Source organism: Rhinatrema bivittatum, chromosome 7 (genome assembly GCF_901001135.1).
Source record: "Rhinatrema bivittatum chromosome 7, aRhiBiv1.1, whole genome shotgun sequence".
Classification (NCBI taxonomy): Eukaryota; Metazoa; Chordata; class Amphibia; order Gymnophiona; family Rhinatrematidae; genus Rhinatrema; species Rhinatrema bivittatum.
Window position 1 is genome coordinate 253,660,603 of NC_042621.1, and position 20,275 is coordinate 253,680,877.

The window sequence follows — 20,275 nt, forward strand, 5'->3', positions numbered from 1 at the left end:
GCAGTGGCTGTGGTGGACTGGTGGCAAAGGATCCCCCGATTTCCTAGCATCTGCTCCCCCTTCCAGCATCTTCTCCCTTGTCTCTTATCTCCCATCTCTAGCTTCCTCTCCCCTGCCTCTTATCCCCCCATTGCCAACATCTCTCTCTCTTGTTCTCTGAAGGCCAGGAGGAATGTGTCTGCAAATGCAGCAGAATGACGTTTTGGTTGGGGGGGGGGGGAGTCAAGCAAATCCACAAGCTCCACCCTCAGCTCCACTCCCCAGTTCCCACCAATTTCTCACTTTATGTTTACAATTACTGTCATTCTCTGTCAACAACCAGGACTGAACTAGCCATGACATGTGGGGGGTGACATCTGAAGGCGCTGAATGGATCCATCTCTCCTAGCTCAATAAACGTTTTACTGAGCATGCTCAGTTGCCCGAATTTTCAAAGGCCTACACGGGTAAAAACGGGGATTATGCATGTGGCTGGGCCTTGTGCTCTCAGCGCGCATTTTATAAGAGGCCTGGCCTCTCATGTACACCCCGGTACACGTACAAGTGCCAGGCCCCGAAAAAGGGGAGGGCCAGGGGCAGGATCTGGGAGGGGAGGGGTGGGACAGAGGCTGGCTGGGACAGCAGCCATTAACCACTGTTCCGGGGAACTGCAAGCCGGCAGCCAGTCAGTACACGGAGATTGCTGCTCCAGAGGAGTAGTAAGTAATAAAATAAAACATTTTCGGAAAGGTAGATTAGGTTTAGGGGGTGGGGAGGAGAGGGGAAGAGGAAGTTTAGGTAGGGGGAAAGGAAGTGCCCTCCCAGTCTGCTCCTTAATTGGAGCAAACTGGGAGGGAACTGGGGGAGGCCCGATTGTGACGCCACACGTATTAATCAAAAATTCACCTCCCATGTGCATGCCGTCATGCACGTGGCCATCAGATTTTATAACATAAGTGCACATGTTATAAAATCAGTGCATCCATGTGCGTGCGCTGGGAACCACGCGCACATGGATGGTCACTCTCTCCTTTTAAAATCCACCCCAGTGCTTTCAGCATGCATTGCCTCATGAGCCCCCTCAGTCTGATTGTGTGCAAGCATCTGCACAATGTTTGACCTTCTCTTTCTTGTCTTTCCATCTGATTTTTTGCAAGCCTTGCTGCAGCTAGAAATTTTATTCTTGCCTCACTGGAGCCATGTCACTGTAGGTGCTTCTTTGTATATGGTGCAGAAAGCCAGCTTGGTAGCAACTTATCTGTTTCACCCAGACCTTAACCTATCCAGGGTGCTATCAGCGGCTTTGGCAGAGAGTATTTATTTATTTATTTAAAACTATTTATATGTCGCATCATCTGAAATTCTGAGCGGCTCACAATAAAACATACAAATTAATTTAAAACATACAATAAATATGATATCTAAACAATGAAATTAAAATAAAGTAAATAAATAACTAAACAGCATAAATATTAAAATAAATTTGTTAAAATACAAGGTCATACATAAAAATAAAAAACAACCTCAAAATTGTCAAAGAGGCCCGATTGCCTAAGTATATAGGAATTGTGCACGGCTCTCAGGTACCTGGCCACCACATCCAGGATGCGCATTCCAGCGTCACAGACCACTTGGACGCTGATGGAGTGGAAGAGCTTTCTGTTGCGGTACATCTCCTCCCTCTGATGGGGTGGAATAATGACCACGTGACTGCAGTCAATAGTTCCAACATTTGGAAAGTATGCGAGGCCAAACCTCTCTTCAAGACCATCTACTCCTGACGGTCACGAGGAAATTTGATGTAGCGATTAATGCGGTCAATGACTGCTTCGATGACCTGATTGAGAAAGTGTGAGAAAGTGGTTTGGGACATTCCCCCACAACCCCTACTGTAGTTTGGAAGGAGCCACTTGTGAAATGGAAGGCGGCCAAGAGTTTAGTGAGGCCAGGCATAGCGTGGAACCTTTGGGTGACTGGATCCAGATCCCCTTGGAGGTCTTCATATAATTCCTGGATTGCTCGAGAGCTGCTAACCACAAAATCCTCCAGCATGCCCAGCATGGAGGTGCATGGTGTAAATATATGCTCCCTGTATCTCCAGTGCTGTGGCCACTTGCATGCCAGATGCTCGAGCAGGCCCTAAGCCGGTGGTACCACATCCTCTGCCTGCAGTGCTGGTGCTTCCATGAAATGTCTTGGAAGTGACCTTGGATGTTGTTCATGCTCTTCTTCCGCCTAGACGGACATGTAATTGCCCAAGTGTGCGGTATATAAAAAACTTTTAAATAAATAAAATAAATAAATGTGTTCTCGTCTGTGGTGAGCCTAGCAAGGCATCATGTATGCCACTACAAGTACACTTGTCACAAACAAAATGGCTTTAGTAGAGTTGATCCGGTAAAAACAGGCATTTTTATTGGTCCAGGAAGACGTGGTAGGTGTGTGTGTTATGTTTCAAGTTTTTTTGCGATATGCGCCACGATAATATCATGTTGCCTGATACCGAGTATGATAATTATTTTTTTGCCCGTAACGCCAAGAAAAAAGATAATTATTTGCCGCAATAATATGCAAAAGGGATCGCAGGAAGTGCTAACCAGCCCTATTTTACATTTACCCCGCCCACACTCCGCCCACTTTAATATTAATGTGAAATTTGCATATACAATTTGCGATATGCCGTGTAAGAGAGTCATTTATCAAAATGTGTTAGGGCATTATCGTGTGTGTAGGGCCCTAATGCTCGCTATAATGCCGTAATGCAAGCGATAAATACCGCATGTCAAAATGCATATGCAAATTTTAAATTTGTATTCGAGTGGGAGGAGTTTGGGCAGAGTAATGGAAATAAGGATTGGTTAGCGTGGCATGTGATAAAGTAACGCACAGTAATGCAGGTTTTAATGCCGGAAATAACTACACATTTTTTTCTTGTGTTATGCCTGCATTAGCTGTGCATTACCAGCCAAAATAATTTTTATTGCAAATGGCAGTTTGGGAGGGGAGAGAGCGAGCCTCTGTGGAGGCTCACTTGTAATTGAACTTTTTATACAATTGTTAGAGGGGGCAATATAAACTCAGGGTGAGGTTTGTGCGGGTGGGGTGGGTTTTGGGGGACAGTTTTACTTGCACAGTCATACGTACAAACAGCACAGTTACAATCAGTGAGGATTTAATGTGATTTGGAGTGATGAAAGGTAAGAACATGGTACAAGTCTACTCTTCTATTACCTTTCATCATGCCATATGACAGTAAATCTTCACCAATGGTAACTGTGCTGTTCGTATATATGACTATGCATGTAAAACAGCCTTCCAAAACCCACCCCCCCACCAACTTCACCCTGAGTTACTAGTGCCCCTTCTTTCAGTGGTATAAATAATTAACTTTTTTGTGAGCTTCTATAGAGGTTCTCTCTCTCTCTCTCTGAACTCACAATAAAAAAATGTTTTGGCTGGTAATGCAGCTGCAGTTAGATTACTCAGTGTGCAATGTGAAAATAACATGTGGTTTGATAATTGTATCTTGCTTTGTGGAAAATACCTATGCAATGAGGTATCAGGAAAATTATCCTAACCATGCCCCTTTTTTATATCACAGGCGCTATTTTCGCTATATTTATAGCAAGATGATGAATCTAGGTCTAAAACTGTTAAAAGAATGCTAACTCAAATAATGAGTTTTAAACTGCTTTTTAAAAACCTTATGGGTACATTTTAAAAAAGAGCGCGCGCGTACTTTTGTTTGCGCACCAGGCGCGAACAAAAGTACGCCGGATTTTATAAGATACGCACATAGCCGCGTGTATCTTATAAAATCAGGAGTTGGCGCGCACAAGGGGGTGCATATTTGTGCAACTTGCGCGCGCCGAGCCCAGCGCGCGCTGCCCGTTCCCTCCGAGGCCGCTCCGAAATCGGAGCGGCCTCGGAGGGAACTTTCCTTCCACCCCACTCCCACCCCCCCCCCCCGCCCCGCACCTTCCACTCCCTTCCCCTACCTAACCCACCCCCCCGGCCCTATCTAGACCCCCCCCCCTACCTTTATTTGAAAAGTTACTACTGCCTCTGGGCAGTAGTAACTTATGCGCGCTGGTGCGGCAGGCCCCGACACAGGCCGCTGTGTCGGGGCACTCGGCCATGCCCCCAGACCACCCACATGCCCCCAAACCAACACCACGCCCCCTGGCCACGCCCCCGACCGCCCCTTTTTGCAAGCCCCGGGACTTACGCGTGTCCCGGGGCTTGCATGCGCTGCCAAGCCTATGCAAAATAGGCTCAGCATGCGCAGAGCCATTTTAGAAGGGTTACACGCGTACCTTATGCGCATAACCCTTTTAAAATCCGGCCCTTAGTACATTCCAGCTTTTGTAAATTTAGAGGTAAATTAACTCTGCTCCTGCAACAGATAGTAGTTTATCCCTGGAATCTGCAGCCGTATGGTTTTGTGGTTAGAAATATTAAGACATTGACCTTCAGATCTAAGTTTTCTAACAGGACGGTGAAATTTTAATAAGGGGTTTAAAGAAAGAAAAGCATCATGTCTTAGATCATTATGTATTAAAACTAAAACCTTATAATGCACTCTGTGTAAAGCAGATGAATGAGTTCATTTTTTTCTACATTAAGTGACAACCGATTATGGGATAACATAATGATATAGAAGTAAGATAAATAGTGGCTCAGAGTACTTTTCACATCACTTTGACAAGGAATCAAAAACTGAATGATATCAGCATAGAGATAATAATAAAAGCCAAGACCAGACAAGAGTTTACAAAGTGGTCTTATGTAGATGTTAAATAGAGTCGATGAAAGTGGTGACCCTTGAGGAACTCTAGTCCCAAGGGGAAACCATGATGAGGTAGCAAAACCCATTCTCACTTGAAAGACTCTGTCAGACAAATATGAGGTGAACCACTGGAGAACTTCATCTTTTAAGCCAATTGCATAAGTCTAGAGAATAAGATTTTGTGATTGAAGGTGTGAAATGCAAATGATAAATCTAGTAAGACAAGGATGAAGCTAGAACCATTGTCAATTCCCCTTATTATAAAATCTAAATTAGCTCTTAATAGTATCTCAGTACTGAATTTTGATCTAAATCCACATTGATAATTATCTAAAATTGAATTATCATCTAGATACTGCAGACTCAATAACTTTTGCTAAAAAGAACTTGAAGAGATTGGCCTATAATTATTCAAATCAATGCAATTTCTAGATGGCTTCTTGATCAAAGGATGTACTGACACTTTCTTTAATAGAGGGGCATAGTGGCTGTCTCAAAGGACTGGTTAATTAATTATGTTAAAGGACTACTTATGTCATCGCTCATCAATCTCATGGTAGTCGAACTACAAGGGTATAACGGGTAATTTGAAGGATTCATCTTTCTAATAATTTGAACAATGTCAGTAGAGCCAACTGGCTCAAATTTGGACCAGCAAGATACCATTGAATCATTATTTTCCAAATCACCTGAAAATGGTAATGCAGAGAATTTATCATTTAATCTGGAAATTTTATCAACAAAATGCTTAGCAAAATCATCACGTTCTAGTTTACCTTGAATTTGATCAATATATTTATGATTTTTACTCATATTCCCATCAGTAAGTTTAGACACAAGATGAAATAGTTCTTTAGAACTATTTCCAGCTTCTTGTATTGATTTGGTTATGAACGTCTTTTTAGAAGACATTACTGCATTGCGGTATTTCTCTAGGGTTACTTTATAGTTGTAAAAATCATCTGCATTCTTTGTTTTATGCCAACATTGTTCAATTTTACAGAGTGTAGCTTTAAGACATCTAAGTTTTGGGATGCTCCAAGGGACTCTAATTACTCTATGTATTGAGATTTCTTTGACATATGCAAGACTATCAAGTCTCTTTGTTAATATTTTTATTTATTTTTATTTACGTAGTTTTGTATACCGACATTCATTTCAAAAAACATCACATTGGTTTCCATTTAACATAACTTAGCAACAGAGCTTTACAATTAACACAAATTAAGGAACAAAGAGATTGATAACACAAATGGGGGAAAACTAGATTGGTTAAAAGTAACATATGTATTAGGGATGTGAATCGTTTTTTGACGATTTAAAATATCGTCCGATATATTTTAAATCGTCAAAAATCGTTAGGGCCACGATACAATACCAATTCCCCCGATTTATCGTTAAAAAATCGTAAATCGGGGGAAGGGGGAGGGCAGGAAAACCGGCACACTAAAACCCCCTAAAACCCACCCCCGACCCTTTAAATTAAATCCCCCACCCTCCCGAACCCCCCCCCCCCAAATGCTTTAAATTACCTGGGGATCCAGCGGTGGTCCAGAATGGCGGCGGTCCGGAACGGCCCCCTCAATTGAATCCTGTTGTCTTCAGCCGGTGCCATTTTGCAAAATGGCCGCCGCAAAATGGCGGCGGCCATAGACCAAAACGATTCGACGCAGGAGGTCGTTCCGGACCCCCGCTGGACTTTTGGCAAGTCTTGTGGGGGTCAGGAGGCCCCCCCAAGCTGGCCAAAAGTTCCTGGGAGTCCAGCGGGGTTCAGGAAGCGATTTCTTGCCGCGAATCGTTTTCCGTACGGAAAATGGCGCCGGCAGGAGATCGACTGCAGGAGGTCATTCAGCGGGGGTTCCGGACCGCCCCCCCCCCCCCCCCCCCCCCCACACACACACACACACACTATTTTATTTTCATCCTCTAGCCCAGTGGTTCTCACCCCTGTCCTGGGGACCCCCCAGCCAATCGGGTTTTCAGGATATCCACAATGAATATGCATGAGAGAAAATTTGCATGTTATGGAGGCAGTGTATGCAAATTTTCTCTCATGCATATTCATTGTGGATATCTTGAAAACCCGACTGGCTAGAGGGGTCCCCAGGACAGGGCTGAGAACCACTGCTCTAGCCTATAGGGATCCACAGTGTTTATCCCATGCCCCTTTGAATTCCTTCACTGTTTTCATCTTCAGGACCTGCTCCAGAAGGGCATTCCAGGCATCCACCACCCTCTCCATGAAGAAATATTTCCTGACATTGTTTCTGAGTCATTCTCCCTGGAGTTTCATTTCATGACCTCTAGTTCTGTTGATTTCTTTCCAAAGGAAAAGGATTGACAATTGTGCATCATTAAAACCTTTCAGGTATTTGAAGGTCTGTATCATATCTCCCCTGTACCTCCTCTCTTCCAGGCTATACATATTCAGATCCTTCAGCTTCTGCTCATAAGTCTTACAATGCTGACCCCTCACCATTTTGGCCGCTCTTCTTTGGACTGCCTCTATCCTGTCCTAATCCTTTTTTGAGATATGGGCACTAGAATTGACCGCAGTATTCCAGGTGAAAAGATAAGAACATAAGAAATTGCTATACTGGATCAGACCAAGAGTCCATCAAGTCCAGCAACCTGTTTCCAACAGTGGCCAAACTAGGCTACAAGTACCTGGCAAGTACCAAAACACTAAGTAGATCGCAAGCTACTGATGACAGTAATAGCAGTGGCTGTTCTCACCAAGGACCTGTAACAAGGGCATTATTACCTCTTTTTTCTTACTGGTTATTCCTCTATATAGCCCAGCAATCTTCTGGCTTTAGCTATTGCCTTGCCACATTGCTTCGCCACCTTCAGATCATTAGACACTATCACACCAAAGTCCCTCTCCCAGTCTGTGTACATTAGTGTTTAGGGGTGTGCATTCATTTCCTACGTATTGGTAATCCGCAACGTATAGGGCCATATTCGTATTTGTGGGGAAGCGAAACGTATCACGATTCCCCACGAATACCACAAATCTTCGCCGAATTATTCGGCCGTCTAAAGGAGTGAATTTAAACAACCCCCCCCCACCCTCCTGACCCCCACAAGACTTGCCAAAAGTCCCTGGTGGTCCAGCGGGGGTCCTGGAGTGACCTCCTGCACTCAGGCCGTCGGCTGCCAGTATTCAAAATGGCGCCGATAGCCTTTGCCCTCACTATGTCACAGGGGCTGACCAATGGCACCGGTAGCCCCTGTGACATAGTAAGGTCAAAGGCTATCGGCGCCATTTTGAATACCGGCAGCCGAGGGTGTGAGTGCATGAGATGGATCCCAGACCCCCCGCTGGACGACCAGGGAGTTTTGGTAAGTCTTGGTGGGGTCAGGAGGGTGGGGGGTTGTAGTTAATTCAATTTTAGCCAGGAAACAAATAAGAATTAACGCATGAACGTATCGGGGGCCCCCTTGCCAAATGCAACGTATCTGCCCCCCGACGAATACAAATCCCGAATGCAATGTATGGCATCCCTCTGCACATCCCTATTAGTGTTTCACCAAACCCCAGATGCATGAGACTGCATTTCTTGGCATTGAATCCCAGTTGACAAATCTTTGACCAATCTTCAAGCTTTCTTAAATCACTTTTCATTCTCTCTACTCTTTCAGATGTGTCCACTCTGTTGAAGATCTTAGTATCATCCACAAACAGACAAACTATACTTTCTATCCCTTCTGCCAGGTCACTCACAAAGATATTGAACAAAACTGGTCCCAAAACCAATCTCTGTGGCACTCCACTTAACACCATTCTTTTTTTCAGAGTAGGTTCCACTTACCATTACACACTGTCTCCCGTCAGTCAACTAGTTTGCAGACCATGGTACTACCTTGGCACCCACTCCCAAGCTTCTTATTTATGTCACAAGTCTCCTAAAATCCAAGTAAATCACATACAGCATTCTTCCCTGACCTAGTTCTCTAGTCACCCAATCAAAAGAATCAATCAGATTTGTCTGACAGGACCTTCCCCTGGTGAATCCATGCTGCCTTGGGTCGAGCAACCCGCTGGATTGTAGATAGTTCACTATCCTTTCCTTCAGCAGAGTCTCCATTAATTTCCCCACCACTGAGGTGAGGTTAACCGGCCTGTAATTTCCATCCTCCTCTCTGCTACCACTCTTGTGAAGCAGAACCACCACCGCTCTTCTCCAATCTTGCAGCTCCACTCCCATTTCAAGGGATCTATTGAACAGGTCCTTCAGCGGACCCGCCAGCACCTTTCTGAACTCCCTCAGTACCCTGGGATATACATGGAATCTATATTCTTTTCAATTTATCAATTTCATAGAATCTTCTTCTCAATATTTTATTACTACTAGTCATTTCACATGCCTTTGTAGCTGTGAATGAAAAAAGAAAGAAAGCTTAACAGGAAATGGTCACAACTTAGCGACTCCTGATGGCTAATTCCAGAAAATTTTTCATCACTCATTTTTTCACTTAAAAACATTAAATCCAAAGCATACCCTTCTTGTGAGTGGGGCCAGTGACTTTCTGTTCCCATCCTAATCAGCTCATGGCTGAAAGAAAACCTTCTCATGAGAAAGAGCATGGGAAAGCATCAAAATGGGTATTAAAATCATCTAATACACTTATATTGTTTAACTCTTGCCTTATTTCCAAAAGACAATCAATTACCAGGGAATAGGAACAATCTAAGGATCCTGGGGGACAGTCTTTATTGCTAATACATAGAACTTTGTGCGGAGAATCAAAATCAAGAGAATGCTCAGACATTAATAGTTCTTTTTTACAAATAATAATCCACCACCCTACTGCAATTTACGTGGTTTTGAAAAAGGGACGTAATTTTTTGGGCAGAACTGCACTAACAAAACAGTATCAGAATCAAGCAACCATGATTCTGTAATGCAAAAGATATCAGAGGCTTTATCAACTAGGAAATCATGAAAAACTTCTAACTTATGCATTAATAAGATATATATTGAAACTTTTAAATATGGGAATCTGTTGGAACTGCTTGTGTTGAGTACATGGGATAATGACAGAACGATTAATAGTGCGATAGCTATTCCTGACATGGTTAAGATCATCATAACCTTCCCTGACCTGTTATAACTGATATACTATTATTTAGTGAAGTCCACTAGCCATGTTCAGGAAAATACTAAAAAGAGATGGGGAAGTGAGGCAAAACTTACCTAGAAGTAAAACAAAAAGATAACTCCAAAAGAATAGCAAAGTATGATCAAAGTCCAAAAAGTTTCCCTTGCACTCGGGGGTCATACAAAAGAGTGCACAAAGAGGCAAACCCTTTGTGCTCACCCCTTCGTGCGCGCTCCAAGGGCTCACCCTCCCCCTTCCGCACATAATGCCTTCGGCGCAGGATTCTTACAGTTCCTTAGTGATAATGACATGAGTGGGCAGGGCCGGCCGCTGGACGTGAGGCAGAACTGGAAAGTTCAGGCAGAGCAAGGCACTACGAGGCACAACAGTGCGAGCTGTGACAGCACTTATATGTGCAGGCAGGCAATTGAAGTTAGGCCTTTGGCATCGGCATGGGCTTCTTACAGTCCCCCAGTGATGATGTCATGAGTGTGTGGGGCCGGCTGCTGGACGCGAAGCAGAGGCAGAGCTGGAAAGTTCAGGCAGAGCAAGGTACTAAAAGGCACAATACCGAGAGCTGTGATAGCGCTTATATGTGCAGGCTGGCAGGCAAGTGAAATGAGTACACAACAACATGTCATCAGTACAAAGGATGAAGATTCCAATCCTGATTCCTTCCACAGTACCAATGATATCAATAAGAAAGCCACCAGACCAGAATGCCCCAGCATGGAGAGAGACCCCAGATGCCTCAGCGCAGAGCTCAACCAGGTCAGCACAGAGTGCCTCAGAGCTGAATCCCTCAGTGGATCCAAGAACATCAGCTCTTTTACAGCAAAGTGAGGATTTGGGTTTCTGAAGAGGATGTCTGTTCTCCAACTCCAGCTCAGAGAGCACAATGGCCAGTGGACCAGCTCACTGATTTGGTGAAGAATGTCTTTACCTCTTTAACTCCTGAAGTCTTAAAACCGAGAAAACACCCAAAACTCCTGAACACCTTTGTAAAGAAACTCTTCCAGAGTTCTGTGCTGAGCACTCACATAGTGGCATACCATGGTGAATACTTGCATGAGCGTGTTAAGAAGCTGTTGTGAGTCACTAGACCCAGAACATGCCGCAGTTCATAAAGCAGTGAAGGATGCAGATGAGTTTGAGAGACACCTAATCTGCTCAGTCTATGAAGCGTTTGACTTTGCAGTCAGAACTTCAGTGGTAGTCCCTGGGGCTTGCAGACTGGCTTGGTTTTGAGCCAGCAGTCTGCGAGAATATGTACATGAGAGAAAGTCAAAGAGACTGTAGCTCAGTTTAAGAAGCATCAAGCTACAATTCAATTTCTGTTGATAGGAGGGGGCAACAAGCCTCCACCTTCCAGATGCCAATGCTTTTCTTATAGACTAGTGTTCTTCCAGAGATGCCCCTTCTGCTCTTACCAGCTTGATCAAACCATCCCATCATACAGCAGCAACAGCTGCCTGCCAGAGGGCGCCAAAGAGAAAGATGTCAACTGAAAGTTCTGCAGCAGCTGCATGTGAAGCCTAGGCCTAGACTTGGACAAAGCTCAGGCCTGACTCCCTACCACCTCAGATGGGGAGGGAGGGTCCAGTTCTTCCTTGTAGGATGGATCAGCATCACTGAGAACCCTGGGTCCTGAAAATTGTAGAGTGTGGCTACCGCTTGCAGTTCTCCCATTTGCTCTTGACTTAGCAGTGCTCAGTTTTCAATCCAGATTCATCTCAGACAGCCCAGCTCCAATTGGAAGTGGAGTCACTTTTTCAGCAGAGGGCAATAGAGCTAGTGCCACCCCAGGAGTGTGGCTAAGGGTTTTACTGCCAATATTTCCTCATGCCCAAGAAGATTGGGGGACTGAGGCTTATCCTGGATTTATGAAGGCTTAACAAACTGCTGGTCTGGGAGCAATTCAAGATTAACTTCCTCCACATAAACTTATGTTCATTCAGCCTAGGGATTGAATATGCACTCTGGATGTCAAGGACATCTATGCTCATATTCCCTTTCATCTGACTCATTGGAACTTCCTCAGGTTTGTAGTGGAAGGGACTTATTATACTACAAAATCCTCCCCTTTGGACTATGTTCAGCCCTGAGGATAGTCAACAAGTACCTGGCAGCGGTAGCAGCACACCTTCGTCATCAGGGAGTCTGTGTCTTCCCCTATCTAGATGATTGATTTGTAAAAGATTAATGCTAGTCAGAGATTTTGGAGCCCTTGGGAAGACCATTTGGCTCCTTCAGTTACTGGAGTTCCTGGTCAAATTTTCCAAATTGCTCCAGCCTAGAGGATTCAGTTCATAAGTGTATGGATTGATTCAGTTTGGAAGCCGGCATTTCTCATGGACAGAAGATCTATAACACTAAGGGGCCTGATGAAGACCCTCCTGCAGTGAGACCAATGAGATCAGTCTTATTCATCCTTGGTCATATGACGGTTGCATTGTACATTGTTTCCATGACACGGATAAACACGAGAAGTCTTCAAATGGCTGACAATGGGACCAACTACATCAACCTCTGTCTCATCACATCTCAGTAAAGACCAGGATGAAAGCATTTCTGCAGTGGTGGTTAAAACAATTGATCCTGAAGGTAGGCCTTCCCTTAAGAGCACTACCTCATCAGGTCACATTTTCCACCAATGCCTGCAAGGAGGGGTGGGAAATGCATAACAGTACAATTTGAACTCAGGGACTTGGTCCTTTATGGAGAGTAATCTTCAGATCAATTTCCTGGAGTTCCATGCTCTCTGCTGTGTCCTCAAGGCTTTCACTCACATTCTGATGGGAAATAGAATCCTGATATAAATGGACAATCAGGTTGCCAGGTTTTTACTGCTTTTCTGTGCACTTTCCCGGTGCCGGCAGAAACTAGCGCCTACCTTTGGGTAGGCACTAATTTCTTAGAGTAAAATGTGCGGCTTGGCTGCACATTTTACTTACTGTATCCCGCATGCATACCTAATAGGGCCATCAACATGCATTTGCATGTTGAGGGCGCTATTAGGTGCCGCGGGTTGGACGCGGGTTTTCCGCCCCTTACAAATGGCACTAAATATTGGACTTTGCAGGCTTTTAAAGATAGACTGTCTTAATTGCTGCACATATAAAGTCAACATAGAAGATATTCTTTCTGGATTCCAATACTTTGGATATTCTATCTTGTTTACTTGTAATTATGTTCTATTTTGTGTTATAACTGATTTCTTGTAAACCGATGAGATCAATAAATATTGAAAAAAAATTATATATTAAGAACTTATAAATTACTGCATACATATTGTCTGTGTAGAAGAAAAGCATTTTAAGTAGTTGTTAAATAGGCCAACAAGGGATTCTGAGTGAAAAAATAAGAAATAATACACAGGCAATTAAGCTTACATCGGGATATTATGGGAATTTACCCAGTTAAGGACTCCAGCAAAAGTCATCAGCAAATGGCCCAAACTTACATCCACAGACTCAATCTAGACTTCAAAGATAGAGCATTATTTCTTGCCTTAGCACACCACCACTGTCTAAATTTCCTCCATTTCTGGGTTGAGGAAATGATGCCAGTGATGTTCTGTATCTTTGAAGTCCAGACTGAGTTTGTGAGCATAAGTTTGGGCCCTTATCTGATGACTGTTACAAGAGTTCAAAACTGGGTAAATGTCTATAATATCCTGGTTTAAGTTTATATACATATGTGGCATACTAGAGATGTGAATCGGAACCGAAATCGGTTCCGATTCCCATCGTTAATTCTTTTTTGTGCGGCCCGATAGCGGTTTTGTTTATCGGCTGCGCCCAAGCCAATAAACAAAACAACCCACCCGACCCTTTAAAACTGTTCCCTTAGCTTTCCCCACCTTCCCAAACCCCCCCAAAAACTTTTTACAAGTACCTGGTGGTCCAGTGGGGGTCCCGAGAGCGATCTCCCGCTCTTGGGGCTGTCGGCTGCCACTAATAAAAATGGCACCGATGGCCCTTTGCCCTTACCATGTGACAGGGTATCCGTGCCATTGGCCAGGCCCTGTCACATGGTAGGAGTAATGGACGGCCGGCGCCATCTTTAAAAATGGCACGGGCCATCCAGTGGTCCTACCATGTGACAGGGGCCAGCCAATGGCACGGATACTCTGTCACATGGTAAGGGCAAAGGGCCATCGACGCCATTTTGATTAGTGGCAGCCGACGGCCCGAGAGCGGGAGATGGCTCCCGGGACCCCCACTGGACCACCAGGTACTTGTAAAAAGTTTTGGGGGGGTTCAGGAGGGTGGGGGAAGCTAAGGGAACAGTTTTAAAGGGTCGGGGTGGGTTTAGGGATTGTTTTGGTGTGCCATTTTTCCCGCCCTCCCTCAAAACGATGAGAACCCCAGGAACAAAATTGTGGGGTTCTCTTATTGGGAGCCCCCGATTTCTGACGATTTTGAAAATATCGTCCGATATTTTCAATCGTCCGAAGCCCGATTCACATCCCTATGGCATACCTGTTTTTCCAATCATAAGCACCTTGTTGTCCTATTATGTCAAGGTTGAAGTTATTTTAGTTTGTATGTGGCATTTAGTGACGAGCTCTGTACACTTGGCATTATGGCTATTTGTTCCATTATCAGTTTTGTATTGTACTTTTCATTACCAAAATGTATTTTTGACAATAAAGGAAATTTCTATTCTTGACTGCTATTTGACTCTTGATTTTGTTCCATCAGTGCAAAAATCACAAAGCTACACTGTTTGCAGTTTTTGTAAACATTAGTTGCTGCACATAAAAAGCATTCTAACCTTAGAAAGGTTTTTACCCATCTACTAACTAAAGTATTTACTTGCCATCCTTCCAACTACAACAGCACTGATAAACAGCACAGATTAGTGTTTGATTGATCTCACAGAAGGAAGTCGGTGAGAGACATAAAAGATAAGGTAAAACAGAAGCCAACAGTGTTTTCTAGGCTAAAGATTAGGTGATGTGCCTATGTCATTCTGATGCCTTGCAATTCAAAAAGATTGATTTTTCAATTTAAAAAATACTATAAAACATTAATTATGCCTAAGACTGTATTCATTTCTTTGTTGTTCTAGGCCTGCCCCAAAACATCCACCACAACTGCCAAGATCCAGTACTAATGCCTATGTGAAGTGTCCAGAAAAAAAAGAAGACAGAAGTTTGCACTATCTTTAAACCCTAGTTGGAATTCAATTTTTGCCAACACTTAACAGTTTTTAATGTTTGTACATCATTATTTTTAGGAGGAATTCTGAGCTACTGCCTTTGGTGCTGTGCTATGCTATGGTGCTCTATGTTCTTGCTCAGGTACTTGTAAATTATTAATTTATGCTAAATATTTATTACAGTGCTGTGCACTGTAGTAGATATTTTTTTTAACCAAAATAGAATTTTCCAGGGAAGAAACTTGTTTGTCTAATATTATACTAAACTTCAAGCTTTCTGCTCAGTGTCATCGATCAGTGATTAATTGGATCAATGCTTTACAAAATCCAGATACCAAATATATAAAACAGATACATTAGTAACTATTGATTTGTTTTGTAATATACAAAAGTTATCTATTACATCACTCTGAGTTGTCTTTCAGTATCATTAAATTTAAAAATGAATGGTCACCAGGAACAGTTAAGTCAGCACTGTATTTGATAGACATTTTAGTAAGGTGTATGGTGATATAGTGCATATATGCTAGTAGAATGAAAGGTTTCCATGATTAGAAATTGTATACAACTTCACTTACTCTGCACACTTATTTTGCTAAAATTGTATGACTGGTATACTGTTTCCTTTCCTTTTCCAAATAAAAATGCTTCTCTTCCATGCTTCCTAATCAGATTGCATTGTTATTATGGTGGCTCAAGAAAACCTTCTGAGACTGGTACATTATCAGACTGTTAAGCCTTGAAGGACAGAAAAAGTGAACTTTTTTAACAGTGTGTTGCATATATGCTTGGCTTTCCTATCTCTTTATCATTGCATCCATTCAACATAAGAATGTGGATAAGCTACACAAATAAGCCCCATTTTAAAAAGAAGAAAACCTTATACTCCCTAAAGCATACACATTTATTGAAACCATTATCAATCCTTTTGTTTTAAAAGCATTATAAACAATCTAATTATTTTTCATGTTACGATCTTATAAGTATGAAACAAAACCCAATAGTCTCTGCTTTGAGGAGTACAGACCTGAAAGAACCTTCCCATTAGGAGCACTGAGAAAAACACAACCACAAATGGTTTGTATGTGAATATATATTTTATACTGTTGTTTTGTAAGTGAAGTTGGTAAAATATACATGTATGTAGAGGGCAATTTTCAAAGCAATTTACCCAAGTAAATTGGCTTGTCTGAAAACTGCTTTATACTGTCAGGCTAAAAGTGCATGTGGGCAGCAAGCGTACTTTTATTCAGATCAGAGGAAGGCATTCTTGGAGGTGAAGAAAGAGCAAAGTAGGGAAACAATGCACATGATTTGATTTTCAAATTGATGCACGCAGTTTTCCAGCAAAGTGTTGCCCACTGAAAAAAAATGACTGTGTGCCTGCTTTTTCAATGGGTAAAACTTTGCTGGAAAACAGCATGCATTCAAAGTTGTAGCTGTGCTTGGTTAGACAGGTAACATGTTCATACTGTTAATTTGCAGCAAAGGTTTAGAAATCATATCCATGACTAATGAACACTTTTTGTATTGCTTGGCAGCTCTGTTATGCATTTCAAATGACAAACAGCACAGAGTTCATCTCTTGCTAATTTGCCTGAATTCCTTGTGGTGAGATTGATAAGGCAGGAGTAAGGTGACTGACAGGCTCCACTGCATTTTATTTCTTTTCAGGATATATTGATCCAGGCCTAGTTTTTCCCTATTGTTTGCATGGACCTGTAATTCTGATTGACATAAGAATAGCTTCTCTCCCTTATTATAGTACTGAGTGTCCCTGCTTGCCATATGGGTAACCAGGGTTTGAATCTTTGATGGGAAAGTACAAAACTTTGAGAAAACAAGATGTGGATAAGGAAGCATGAGCTAGTAAATATTATAAGCCACAGGGTAACTGAGGGAAACCAGCAAGTTATAACTCTCAAGAAACCAACTGGGCCAATGCCTACAGGTTGGAGATGTCCAAGTACCATCCAGAAAGTCTATGGGGACATAGGCAGCCAGAAGTTAGGACAACAGCCTTGCTAGTTTTGCTAGCTGTTCAGATTACTGGTGGTAAACCATGGAAGGAGGGGCTGGACATTTGATTAATACTGGGAACTTGTATACTTATCTACCCAGAAAGGCAGAGAAGTAGAGATGAAAACAACAGACATTGATTTGGATAAGGCGATATCCTACAAGCAGTTAAGCCTCTATGGTTGGCCATTGGAATATATCCTTGGTGGTGTGCACCAGAAAAATTGGGCAGACTGGATGAGTCAATTGTTGTTTATCTGCCATCATCTACTATATTATGTTACCATGTTTTGTAGTATTTTCAAATTGCTGCATATTTGGGTATTTAGTAAGTGAGCTGAATGATATTGCAAACAGTCTTCTGACTATTCTCAGACAGCACACTTTCATGTTTCCATGCTCCACTGTAGTTGAAGGCAAATAAAGGCCAAATAGGTTCATCCAGTTTTCCCAGTTGAGATTTTTCCACATTGGTTAAATGAGCATATAAATTCCCAACATCAACTTCGGCCCTCCTCCACCTTGACTTTTACTTGACCTCTCAACCCTCTACCTACCACCTCCATCCATATCTGTCTCAAGCATGCCAAAAATCTGTTAAAAGTGCTGGACTCCACCACCTTCACTAGTAGGCCATTGTAGACCTTGTCATCTTCAACCTTGATTCCTACAAGACCAATACTTAATCTAATACCTAGGCTCCATTCCATGTTTTGTCTTATCAAGTTCTGAAATAATCCAAACAATCACCAAAATTAGTGAGGTTGTTGTCCTAAAAAATCCAGCCTCCCCATGCTCACTGATTACCCCAGCCTTTTTGGAAACCCAATACAGACATACCATTGCTGTTTGGGTTTGTAACCACTGCTTCATTCAGGTTGCCCTAATGCTTTCTTGAAGCCTGATGCAGTCATGCCACTGCTGTTTAGGTTGTAATCACTAGAGATGTGAATCGGAACCAGAATCGGTTCGGATTTCGGTTCCGATTCACATGTGGGGGTTTTTTTCATCGGGCCCGATCGTGGTTTTATCAGTTGCGCCCAAGCCGTTAAACAAAAAACCCACCCGACCCTTTAAAACTAATCCCTTTGCTTCCCTCACCCTCCCGACCCCCCAAAAACATTTTACAGGTACCTGGTGGTCCACTGGGGTCCCGGGAGCAATCTCCTGCTCTCGGGCCGTCAGCTGCCACTAATACATATCAAAGAAACAAAACAAAATAACCACCGGCATAACAAAAAATAAAAGATGCAAAAAGAAAACTCAGAAAATTCGAAAAAACCTGGAGAAAACATAAAACAATTGAAAATCTAACTAAATTCAGGAAACACCTGGCTCACTACAAACAACTAATCCTAAATACTAAAAAAGAATACTATAGTAACAAAATAGAAAATTTGCCAATAACCCAAGAACCCTATTCTCTATAGTAACAAATCTCACAACCGACATCAAGAATAACCTCAAAGCATTCCTGAAACAAAATGTAATGAAATAGCCCAATTTTTTAGTGACAAAATATTAAACTTAAGAAACAAACTCCCAAAAAACACCAAACAAGCAATTGTAATGCAAAAAAGAGATGTTAACCCATGGTCTGCATTTACAGAAATATCAGAACTAGAAGTAGAGTCAATGATAATAAATACAAACCCCGCCCCCCACATAATCGATACTATACCTACAACAGAGATAAAAAAGACCACCAAGGTAGTAGCCCCAACATTAACTAATGTCATAAATCTATCCCTAACAGAAGGAATAATGCCAGATATTCTGAAAGGGGCAATCATAAAACCAATAATCAAAAAGAAAAACAGTGACCCTCTAATTCTCAATAACTACCGCCCAGTCTCAAACCTCCCATTAATAGCCAAATTAATAGAGAAAACAGTACAGAAACAGCTAGCCGAACACCTAGACAAAAATAACATACTGAACCCTTCACAACACGGCTTCCTTAAACACTACAGCACTGAGACATTACTTCTCTCACTAACTGACAACATCTTAAGAGGTTTTGATAATAGCAAACACTACATCCTTATAATGCTAGACTTATCCACAGCCTTTGATATGGTAAACCACCAAACATTACTAGAAAGACTGAAAGAAATTGGATTATGTGACAAAATGATAAACTGGTTCAGATCATACCTCAGCAATAGATTCTTCCAAGTCCAGATAAAAAACACTCTATCAGAAAAATTTAAACTTGAAACCGGAGTACCTCAGGGTTCAGCTTTGTCTGCCACCCTCTTTAACATATATATGCTGCCCCTATGCCATTTGCTGGCAGGCCTAGGGATAATACACTACATCTACGCAGACGACATTCAGTTAATTCTACCAATAGACAACACAATTGAAAAAACACTAGGACTAGCAAACATGTACCTAGACATAATAAAACTACTAACCCAAATGGAACTGGTTATTAACATTGACAAAACTGAATTCCTACACCTTGAAAGAAAACATACTGAAATTATTAAAACCCCAATAACTCTAAGAAATAACCAGAAAATAGAACTTGCCGAAAAAGTAAGAAATCTGGGAGTAATAATGGATTCAGAAATTAATCTAAAGCAACACATATCATTAAAAGTAAGGGAAGGATACGCGAAACTTATGATCCTAAAAAGATTGAAACCATTACTCACACCTGCCCACTTCAGAACAGTTTTACAAACACTTGTTTTTTCCAGCACTGATTACTGCAATGCACTCTTACTAGGACTCCCCAGCACATCAATATGACCACTCCAAATACTTCAAAATACTGCAGCCAGAATACTGACAGGAAAAAAAAAGGAGGGACCATATAACTGAAACTTTAGCAGACTTACATTGGTTGCCAATCGAATACAGGATAAAATACAAGGCCTTATGCACCATACACAAACTAATATATGATAAAGAAGCAGACTGGCTAAACACAGCCCTACGAGTCCATGTCCCACAAAGAAACCTTCGCTCAGCTAACAAAGCACTACTAACAGTCCCTTCAGTAAAATCAGCAAAACTAACCCAAGTAAGAGAAAGGGCCCTATCACTGGCAGGGCCCAATCTATGGAACACATTGCCCACTGAAATCAGATTGCAGAGTGATATCAAATTTTTTAAGAAAACCTTAAAGACATGGCTCTTTAAACAAGCCTTTCCTAAAGAAACGGGAGGGTAGAGAGGAAGAGAGAAAACAAGTCAGAGAAGTGC

At 42.3% G+C, this 20,275-nt stretch overlaps 1 protein-coding gene across 1 annotated transcript in view; it reads left to right on the top strand.

Moving 5' to 3' along the window:
• ADAM12 (ADAM metallopeptidase domain 12) overlaps window positions 1-18,143 on the top strand; it is a 968,421-nt gene extending 950,278 nt beyond the window's left edge. Inside the window, exon 23 of the mRNA XM_029610036.1 lies at window positions 14,951-18,143. Within this exon, the coding sequence (XP_029465896.1) occupies window positions 14,951-15,050 (100 nt within the window). The 3' untranslated portion in view covers window positions 15,051-18,143. The remainder of the gene's footprint in view (window positions 1-14,950) is intronic.
• Window positions 18,144-20,275: the final 2,132 nt, after the last annotated feature.